Source organism: Desarmillaria tabescens (genome assembly GCF_030435595.1).
Source record: "Desarmillaria tabescens strain CCBAS 213 chromosome Unknown EV420scaffold_198, whole genome shotgun sequence".
NCBI classification, from domain to species: domain Eukaryota; kingdom Fungi; phylum Basidiomycota; class Agaricomycetes; order Agaricales; family Physalacriaceae; genus Desarmillaria; species Desarmillaria tabescens.
The window spans coordinates 43,644-54,836 of record NW_026848497.1 but is presented as its reverse complement, the minus strand read 5'-3'; the positions used below and the strand labels follow the sequence as shown (position 1 = coordinate 54,836).

General features: G+C 48.8%; 1 protein-coding gene across 1 annotated transcript; it reads right to left on the bottom strand.

Moving 5' to 3' along the window:
* Positions 1 to 6,469: 6,469 nt before the first annotated feature.
* Positions 6,470 to 8,223, bottom strand: EV420DRAFT_1597985 (uncharacterized protein). The gene is made up of 7 exons (XM_060474986.1): positions 8,092 to 8,223; positions 7,772 to 8,014; positions 7,528 to 7,709; positions 7,135 to 7,473; positions 6,963 to 7,073; positions 6,803 to 6,914; positions 6,470 to 6,747 (listed from the first exon to the last, which is right to left on the bottom strand). The coding sequence occupies exons 2-7, from the start codon at positions 7,937 to 7,939 to the stop codon at positions 6,709 to 6,711; spliced, it is 951 nt and encodes a 316-aa protein (XP_060321652.1). The 5' UTR covers positions 7,940 to 8,014; positions 8,092 to 8,223; the 3' UTR covers positions 6,470 to 6,708.
* Between the last annotated feature and the right edge of the window lie 2,970 nt (positions 8,224 to 11,193).

Genomic DNA, 11,193 nt, shown 5'->3' with positions numbered 1-11,193 from the left:
AAGTGTCGCTACACAAAGTGAACTTGCGGAGAGAAGCTTAGCGTCACGCGAGAGAACTAGAACAACTCTCGTTAAGTCCAAGCCGTCCTACTAGTGTACAAAGCGTCGTATATATACTGTAGCAAAGAATATATAAGGAAATGGTACAATAGGTACAAGCAAAGCTGAGTAAGTGCTGAGTCTCGAGGATGACGAGAGACGATGAAAATCCCTACACTCGCCCTCCCGGGTTGTCAGAGACAAGCCGTACACCAGTAAACAAAGGAAAAAGAAGATAAAATTTTTGCAGAGTCGGAAGCTGCAAATTGTGAGTATCGACGGAAAATTCTTACAAAGAAAAGAAACGACATCAGTGGCTGTGCATATGTGACCAACCAACTCCTGCGTTACACGACGTGTCACCCTACGCGGCTGTCGCTGCATCCGCCATCTGAACGTCGTCACCAGAAGCACCAGCGGAAGCCTCAACCACGATGGGAGCAGCCGCTGATCCGGTGCTTGTCGACAAGCCGATAGGAAGGGAAGAAATCGAGGCAGAAGACTGGGTAGAGTTCTGGGTATTGGACGCGCCAGGATAAGGAGGAGGAGGGCCACCACGACCATTTCCTCGACCACGACCACGACCAAAACCACGACCACGATTGTGGCCCCGATTCCCGCCACGACGCTGATGGCCACGAGCGTAGTTGTCGAACGAATTCAAGGCATTGTCGAGGCGAACACGATGAAGGGTATAGGGAGATGAATTCCTGGAACGACTACGGCTTCGACCACGCTGTTCCGACGTTGCAGGAAGGCAACGGCCAAGCAAATTAAGGACCTGGTGCGTGATAGCATTGTGCGAAGACTGTAACTCACGAGATTGGGCCCATAGGTGAGCACCATGATTGACAGTACCATCAGGGAAGGTGCTGACCAACGCGTCCGCACCCTGAGCCATGGCCGTGCTCGTGTTGACATTGATGACTGGTCCAGTCGCCGAGGAAGGAGGAGTTGCTGCCGTTGGTTCTGCCGGATGGGTGTTACCAGGATGAAGAGAGGCTGTCGGTTGAACGAGAGGGGATAAAGTCATAGGAGGAGTACCTGGCGCAGAGAGCATGTCCAAGTCCTCGTTCGTCCAATCTAAACCGCCTAGTCCCTCTCCCGTACCAAAGAGGAAACCTCTGCCAAGGTCTCGAGTGGTGCCTGTTGCAGAACCGGGGGTGGTGCTGAGTAGTGAACCCTCTCCAGTTCCTCCACCAGCGCCGCTGCCCGTCGACCCGGCAACATCTTGAGACGACGAATGGTGTCCTTCTGTTCCTTCCTGAGCACTGCCGACTCCCTCTCGAGTTCCGCTATGTCCTCCCACACTGCCAGATGCTGGAAAACCTTCGCCTGTGTGTCCAGTAGCTGAGCCAGATCCCTCAGGAGCTTGCCCACTGGGCGCGGCTCGAACCTGGTCTCCCGAGGACGTGTGGGTGCCGCTGTAGGAGCTGTCACCAACCCTTGCATTGGAGGACGCGCCAGAGAGGGTGGACGAGGTGCGATCGGACGCTGCATTGACGGATTCGTCCTGGATTGAGAGCTCATTGAGTGCGATATCGATTTGGGACATGCGAAAGGGATCAGAATTGAGACCAGAGAATGTGAGTACACCCTTTATATCCCAGCTGACAGCCCCACTAAAAATTTGTGCATCCGAATCAGGTAAAGCTCCCTTTCCCTCTGGCAATCGCGATATCGAATCTACGCCCTGAGCCTCAAGATAAGCTTTCAAGGGTTCCAGATGAGAACACTCGGAGTAAGGTAACCATGTCGTGTCACCCGCTTTCCATTGGAGCTGAAAGTAAGCAGATGAAGCCCGTCCTGAATGAGTGACTACCCGCTCGACTTCCCATTCTGAAGGATCACGATCTTCAGATGCCTGGATAGCCTCAAGAGAACGATTCGGAAAGCGGCGGTCATCGTTAGGAATGTGAACCCGCAGCAATGAAGCATGGAATTTGGGGATGATCCCACGTCGACGTAGTTCAGAAGGTATGTTGACTTCGAACGTCACGTCGCCCAAGGCCTTGACAATACGATAGGGGCCAATATACTTAGGTACAAGCTTACGAGCGCGTCCTTTTGGAATTTTCAAGTTCTGTGTTGAAATGTAGACCAAGTCGCCAACAGTAAAAGGTACCGGCCGTCTCTTTTTGTTTGCGAGACGTGTCTGCTTGACGCGCGCTGCCAGGATCGCATCGTGAGCTGTTGTTAAAGCATCCTTTACTCGCTGCGCAAAGACACGGACACCAGGGTATTCCGTTGAACTATTCCAAATCAAGGTGCGAGGCATTCGGCCCGCGTTCAGAAAGAAAGGAGCAAACTCTGTTGTCTCAGAACGCGCATTGTTTATTGCAAATTCAATACCAGGTAGCTTATTCACCCCAATCCTTCTGAGAAGGAGAAATTGATAGGCGAAGCATCTGCTCCATAGTCCGGTTAGTCCGTTCTGTCAGTCCATCCGTTTCCGGGTGGTAGCTGGAAGACAACCGAAGCTCAACACCAATCATCTTGTGCAAGCTCGACCAAAATGTGCTTGTGAACAGGGAGTCACGGTCACTAACAATAGCCTCAGGCAGACCGTGTAGCTTGTATACATGGTCAAAGACCAATTCCGCAATATCTTTGGCCCGATAGGTCTGTTTCGAAGGCACAAGATGCACCATGTGAGTTAGATGGTCAATAATGACCGCGATCATGTCGAATGACCCCAACCGATTTGTAGATTCAGGGAGTGGACCCACGAAATCAATCCCTATTACTTGCCAGGGGTACGTGGGCACCGGTAAAGGTCGAAGCTCGCCATACTTTTTCTGGGTGCGAGGTTTCACTTGATGACATGTCGGACATGACTCACAAAAGGCACGGATATCCTGCTGCATGGATTTCCACCAGACATTGTCCCGCAGATAATGTAACGTCTTGGCGGGCTCCAAGATGCGCAAGAATTGAATGTGCGTGCGTTATCACAATCTCCCGTACATTACGAGAGCCAATTTTGACATCGGGAATGCACAGAACACGGCGATCACTCTCGTTTAAGAAAACAAGATCGTCGACCACTTCAAAATTCTTGTAAGTGTTCGGTGCCGCAATAACTAGCCCAAAGAAGGGATCATGAACATATTGTCCCCTTAGACAGTTCGGAAAATCCAACTCAGGATTCCCAGCAGAAATGATATTCTGCAACCGAGGCGCAACATGATCCTCAAGCTCCTCTTCTGGTGTCTGCACAGTAACCAGATCGGGATTAGGGAGAGCCGGGGAATCCTTTGCTGATGACTCTGAGACCCGTTTCCCAGTCTTCCCAGGTACGCCCTCCATCCGAGGCAATAAATTCCCCATTCTTATCCGGACTCGTAGGAAAACACGGGGCTGAGCTGTTGATGTGGATGCATCCTCAAGCGTCGAAGCCATACTTGCCATCGCAGGATCCCCGGTGTACACAGGACAAGAAAACAGGGTAATAGCTTCTAATGCCTGTCGTGTTTCCTCATCATCTACAGCAATGTATTCCGAGGGGGCACGAATAACCCCTGGCGGTTCAGAGCTGTAAATCCGAGATAGCGCATCTGCAAATATATTGATTTCTCCAGGAATGTACGTGATCGTGAAGTCAAATTCACTCAAGACCTCGACCCAACGAGCTTGCCGAGGTGAAAGATGCTTTTGTGTCATAATAAACTCGAGTGCCTTATGGTCGGTGAAAATACGGAAGTGAGTGCCATGTAAGATATTTCGAAACCGCTTCAAGGATTCCACAATGGCTAACAACTCCTGTTCATGGACAGGATAGTTTTGCTGCGTTGTTGTGAATTTCCCGCTCCAGAACGCAGCAATTGGAGCTGTCCGAAAATCCTCACCCTGCGAAACACAACCACTACCTCCTGAAGTACAAGCATCACAAATCAGGTTGATGGGTGGTTGATCTGGGCCATACGCCAGCGTAACACGGTGGTGGTCCCGCCAATCCTGGATCAGTTGCTTAACCTCATTGAAAGCACGATCAGCAACTGCTGTCCATCGCCAGGGTGTTGACGGCGCTGTAAGATGCTCGAGAATTCCCATTGGAATACGTACACCAGGTAAGTCATTCGCGAGGTATCCAACTGAACCAATGAATCCGCTAAGCAAAGACTTTGTAGTAGGGGTCTTCCAGTTTAGAACCTTGTCCACCTTAGCCGGATCCATGCAGATACCATTATCGTCGATTACATGTCCGAGAATACTGATCTTGTCTGCAAAGAACCGAAGCTTCTTCTCACTCAGATAGAACTTCTCACGACGAAGTATATCAACGACAGTTTTAACAGCTACCACATGGTCCTGTGGTGAGTCCGAATAAATGACAATATCATCAAGGTAGACATCAAGGAAAACCCCAATGTACGGTGAGAATAGGTGGTTCATCAATGCCATGAATGTAGCAGGAGCGTTACAATCTCCTTGCTGCATTACTAAACTGACCATCGTACCATCAGGTGTGTTCATAGCTGTACGGCTGACATGCTCTGGGACTACACGAACTTGCTCGTAAGCATCCTTCATGTCGATGACACTCCGATATTGTGCGAGAGCACATTCCGCAGAATTCCATCTATATCAGGCATCGGAGAAGCCACTTTCCGTGTATTGGCATTCCGTTCCCGAGAATCCGTAACTGTTCGCAACTGAATTGACTTATCCTTTGTAGGTTTACGAAGCATCAACATGGGCATGGCATTAGGAACACTTCGAAATTCCCATCTGCCTGAAGCCACATATGCATCCCTCTTCTCACGCCATAAAGGCCGTAAGGCATCCGGACAACGTGAGGGACGCCATGAGTAAGTCAACTCCTCATCCTTCAAAGGAATAGTATGATTAATTGCACGCAAAGGAGGTAAAGGAGTGTCTTCTGCAGACTTGCAAATATCTATAGTGTACTCATGAAGATCCCGACGTAAAGATTCAATGAAATTATCATTTTCCATCTGAACTGCACTCGACGATATCAATATTACATTGTCGCCTTCCAGCGGGAGACATTCACGACTGCCAATCCCTACACGAAACGGATTAAAACCCATAACAACCTGGTGCTGGAAAAGAAACGGCGTTCCGAGCATCATGTCATAACCATCAATGTTCATTACGTCAAAATGGCGTGTCTCACAAATATCCTGGTAAGAGATCTCTGCTTCGACCGAGTAATTAACCTTTGTCAGGGAACCTGTCACCGCAAGACGAACATTCATCGGCTTGGCCAAAGGCACCTTTTTAAGCTTAAGCAAGTCAACAACAGCTGAGGATATGAAGTCTGCCCGAGAGCCAGTGTCAAGCATTGCTCTCAGGACTGTTCCATTTACGACTACTGGAACTGTAGGTACCCACGGAGCCTTGCGCGTAAAGTCTTTTGGATTCGCAGCAGTCCGTTCCAAAGGCTCACTCGGTTGGTCCTTTCTCTTTCCCTTTCGCGATGAAGATGGTGCTGCAGCTGCAGAACAAAAATTCTCGTTTTCGAAGACATAAGAATCCCTTGAACCATCAGCTGCTGAATCATAGTCAGAGTCATAGCCGTCATCACTATCCTCCGAGTCTGAGACATCCTGCAGATGGGGTGGCTCATCAGAGTCAGAATCAGAATGCCAGGAATAGACATCCCCGTCGTCATCTGGCTCAGAATCGGGCTCTTTCTCTGTATCATTGCCATCATCCTCCGAGTCAGGATGCGATGATAGAACAGTATCATCGACATCATGATCAGAATATGAATCATTGCCATCCTCCGGCCAGTCGGAATTCACATCCAGAGCCTCCAGCAAGGCTGCATTTTCTAAAACATTGCCCGAAGATGGCCATACAGGTGTCATAGGCTGTTCATATCCATCCTGCAGCCATGGCTCAGTACCCGTAAGCATCTGGTCGCAAACCAGAGCCTTACGGCCGATAATCCAAGCAATCAAATCGAAATCAGGGTCAAGCAGCTCTGCACGGCTAACAACATGGTCATCCAGAGTGTGCCAGTCCCAAATAATGAACTCGTCCAAGCCAAAGACATCCATCGAAAATCGCTCTGGACTGAAGGGGCTATTTGCATCAACATTGTAGAAGTCATAGATGAATGGAATACTAGCATAGAGCTGAGAAATGGACCGTTCAATTAATACTCGATCTCGAGCCTCCAAAAATGTTATTGATGGCGTATACCAAGTTACAGGAAGGAAGCCAATATCAGGAATATATTGCCATGGAGGTGGGATAGGTGTAACCGGGCCGTCCCAATGTCGTCCATGGCCAAGTTCAGCCGAAGGAAGGGTCGGAGAAGACTCACGAGCATTTACAGCTGATACACCCAGAAATCCACGAGTATTGGCATCCATAGTGCAGGTCGAAGTCATTTGAAGCCCCGCTGCCGCAGAGCGTAGCGATGAGCCACCTGCCTTATTGAGCCGCTTCTTCCTTGGGCAGTCACGACTCAAATGGCCAGTCTCCTTGCACTCAAAACACTTGTTTGCTGCACGCAGCTCATCCATCTCTTTCTTGGATAGCTGGCGCTTGTTATCACTCTTGGCAGACCCACTGCTCCGGCCATTATTCGAGCCTGAAGCCTGTGGTGGATTCACAGAACCGGTCTTTGCCTTCGACGAAGGATCTTGAGGTTTCGGTTGCCAAGCTGTGAAAGACCTGGGAGATCGGGAATGGTCACGCCGTGAACGGAAAGGTCTGGAATGACGATTCATGGTACGTCCACGCTCTCCATCCCGTTGCCTGGAATCATAATCCCTATAGCGTGCAGCCTCCTGGAAACGAACTGCAGCCTCCTCAAGATCTTCAAACATTGAAATCTCAGCACTATATCCAGTCTCTGCCCATTTCGCTCGAATATAGTCATCTGCTCCCTGCCAAAGGTAAAGCACCAGTTGTCGATCCGGAATGTCACCAACACTATCAGCCAGATTCTGTAATTCAAAGATCCAATCACGAACTGCACGGCCATGCTGCCGGCAATTCGATAAACGGGTCCGTTGGCCAGTACGGAAATTCGGAGGGAAGCAGTGGTCAAAGAGGTGAGTTAGAAATTCATCTAGCTCCCAATTCCGACCTGACATGGCGACTTCGCGCATGAAGAAGGCTGCTGCTTTCCCAGACAAGAAGTGCTGAAGCTTCGGTACACGCCGCATCTTCTCGATGTAGACAGTCTTGAAGTAATCTGTCACCGAATATAACCAGCGTTGGAACACATCAAACTTCGGGGAGCCATCATATTTCTCGGGCAAAACAACTTTCTCATTCCCGAGTTCTCGTTTGCGGTGAGCCCTCTGTTTCTTGTATCGCTTCTTCTTCTCCCGTTTCCTCCTCTTAGTTGAATCTGAGTCTGAGGAGTATACGGAAGAGGGTTCAGAGATAGTAACATCTGAGTCATAGCCCATCCCCACAGGAATTTGTGAACTGGAAGGGGTATGCGAGGTACGAGTTCCTGACTTTTCATCCAACGCTTTTGACCCCATCAATGTCTTGTAGACAAAGCCATCATGCGGGAGCTGGTTCGAAGCACGACTAGACTGCACAACAACTGGCTGCATGGTCCTACCACGTTCCCTATCCGCAGCCCGTGCAACGATATCAGCTCCGATGTTCAGTGAACGACTGGTGGAGGAGGCTTTGCTGCGAGCTCGCCGAGCATCCTCAATATGGCGCGCAAGGCGAGCCTCTGCTTCCTTATGCTTAAGAGCAGCCTCTCGTTGAGCAGTTTCGATTTCCTTAGCAAGCTGCTCATCAGCCACCATCTGTGCCTTGCGCCATTCGATGTCATCATCATCCTCAATGTCCTCAACATTGACAGCCCACTTCCCCTTTTTACCATATGGAATCCTATCCTCTGAGGTGTCCACACGCCCTCCAGACTCTTGTTCACCATCGAGGCCTGCAGCATGACAATCAACAGACCCGGATCTCATTGGCGAGGCCATCCGTGAAGGGCTTCGTTCCACAGAGCTGTCAAACCCAGGTGTGTTTCGTGTCTCATGCTTTTGAGTAACACGATTAATGAAACCTTGGACATCTTCCGGGGACATATGGTTGTAGAAAAATTGCATGTAGTTGTCCTCGGAGTTATCAGGCTCATCAAAACTTAGGTGAGGAGTAACCTCTTCCTCACGTACCCTTGTATCATGACTAGGTGTCTCAATGATATTGATTTCCTCATCCCCGTAATCATCGTCTGAACCACAATCAAATTCGGGAGGAAAAAATAAGGGTCTATTAGTCAACGTATGGACAGGAGTACGACGAGGCGAGTGGGAAGCCGTACGACGACGATGAGGAACAATGAAGTCTGCGCTATCAACGTCATGCGTAACGTCCATGGCCTCTCGTGCCGTGCCAGATAAAGACCAGCGCCTGCGTGCACCCCCTAAACGGCCATCACTCCTAGCATCGAGCTCAGCCTTGAAAATATAGCTAGTATCCTCACGCTCCATCTGCTCTTCAATACCAGCAGGGGCGGAGACGCTCAACCGTTCTTCCTTCACGGGAGCTTCATCATTACGCCTCAACCATCCTAGGACGGGAGCGGAGTCGATGTCCCCGACAGTGCCAGGGCTAGGACTCGATGACCTCGACTGCCTGGAAGCAGGAGCTTCCTGGTCCACGGTATTACCACCAACAGTACCAACGCTGCCAGCAGCCGCGGCCCCAGGGGATGTTGTGAGTGAAACAGGAGTAAGAGAAGAATTTGACAACGCACCCATCCTACCAGACACATTCGGCGTGCTGGTAGCAACAACCTGAGCATAGGTTAACGGAATCGATGGTGTCGTTGTCGTGGTGATGACTCTCGAGCGGAGAGTCCGAACGTGAACGTTGTTGGGAACGTTGGCGGCCATTCTGGTTGATCAGACCGTAGGAGTCGCCAAAGAAACGAGTTGAGAAAAAAAAGCTAGAGAGTAAAAGAGTTCAAAAAATGTAACGCCAGATGACCGAAGCCAAGTGTCGCTACACAAAGTGAACTTGCGGAGAGAAGCTTAGCGTCACGCGAGAGAACTAGAACAACTCTCGTTAAGTCCAAGCCGTCCTACTAGTGTACAAAGCGTCGTATATATACTGTAGCAAAGAATATATAAGGAAATGGTACAATAGGTACAAGCAAAGCTGAGTAAGTGCTGAGTCTCGAGGATGACGAGAGACGATGAAAATCCCTACATCATCCCCATCCCAAATTTGCAGAATCCAATTTATGTGAGGCACACTTTGAAAATAATCATTACTCATTGCGACTGACTGGGGCTCTAATTGCCACTGTTTTGTTTATTTAAGGAAAAACCAATTGTCCAGTAAAGAAGCATACGTATGGCTCAGTCCCGCTATTCGACACATGGTGTCTAATATTATGGTCAGTATCTCTCCATACAAATTGTTTATATCCACCCTGTCACCGAATGTTGGATGGCTGGAACGAGATTCGAGGTTTCAAGTAGATCTGCCAACGTTGGAAGTGGCAATAAAGCGCAAAAGACATAGATGATATGCCGAGTTTGTCTTTCTAACGCTGATGGAAGATAAGCACGAATATCATTGAGCTTTTTGAGGGCAGTAGCTATGTCCAATTTCATCCATTTGCCAATGGTGTCATCGGCAGCGCTGCCATCAGCCAACGTAGGGCTCGACGTGTGCAAGGCATGATCTTTGAAGAAAGCACGGAAAGCCACATTTCTGGGTCTAAAAGGTTTTAAATATAGTAATGCCTTGTATTCGCATGAACGACGTTATCTGACACAATGTCACCCAATTATTGTCGATGTAAATTTCAAACATTGCGTATGTATTTTCACCGCCAGTACCAGTAATTCCGTCGGCCAAGTTGAAAGATTGTCTTCATTGATTCGGTTAGATTCTTGCACAGCTGCCCGTTGGATGCTATCTTGAAGAGGAATATTGCATTGTTCAATGAAATAATACACTGCACTTCGATGACAGGATATCGCCGTTGACAGATTGATCTGAGTACACACCGAGTGAACATACAGTTTTATTTGACTTAATGTACCTACCCCGCAACACTGTAAGATATCTACAATGACCGGTAGATCTAGAGGATTTAATATGTTGGCGATTTGATATCCGTTGTGAAAAGACATTCGATGCGTGATGGAAAGGGTGAAATCGTCAGCAGCAAGGATTTTGATTACGTGTGGAGAGTGATGTCATATCACGGGAAGACCTTGGCTTGTGTAAGCGAAGATTTTAGACCTAGAGAGACCTTGACAAGCAAGGTAACAAGAATGGCCATCCGCAATATACATGGCTGCATTGAAGGTGTCTTGCTCGCTACTCAACGTCGATACTCTTGTGGACAGTCACGGACACAGCCTCGTCTTGTATCCCAATCTATATAAGGGCTTGCCGCTGAAATGAAATTGTATGGAGATCGGTCTACGAATGCTATCCCTGGGAGATCTGAGGTTCCACTCTTCACGTGTGACTTTTGTCTTCTACCTCCATGACAAAGACAAAAATTCTACTCCTTTCTCTGTATTTTCCATCGTTTATCCTAGCGAAAGAGATCTCCAAGCGCAGTGTGCCCTCTGAAGGCTATTACAATCCGGCTGATAATGGGGGATCTATGCTGACGGTATGGAGGATATGTCCTAGAATTCTGCAATGGCTCACAATCGCATGGAAGGTCGTAGGGCAGACTTACCCAAACGGCCAACAGGAGCCAGTGAACGCTATTATATCGGGAAATTCCGACCAAGCTATCCTCGCACAGCAAAGCACGAACGGAGGGCTTATCAATTATTTTCTGTTAGTCTCGCATCCTTACGCGTCTCACCCCTTTTTATCGGCAAGACAGGTCTTTATCGTTTTCGGGGGAATGCTTAGGTCAACATACGGGTAACTCTCAACAAGTTAATTTAGGGGACGGCAACGGTTTCCGTGCGTGTTTTCCGCTGATCCCCATTTACAATGTCGGGATTCATATTTATCAAAGGCAATGAGACCGCTGTAATGCGATATAATTATGGTGATCCTGCCTTAGGTTCCTGCACAGAGTCGGTAAAGGGAGGTGACCACTTTAGATACTGGGTTCAGAATGGTAGTGAGGCCAACAGGTGAATGCTTACGCGTCGGTCCAGCTTTAGTCGTTGCATTTTAACTTGAATGTAGCGGTGCGGCTTTCTTGGCTAT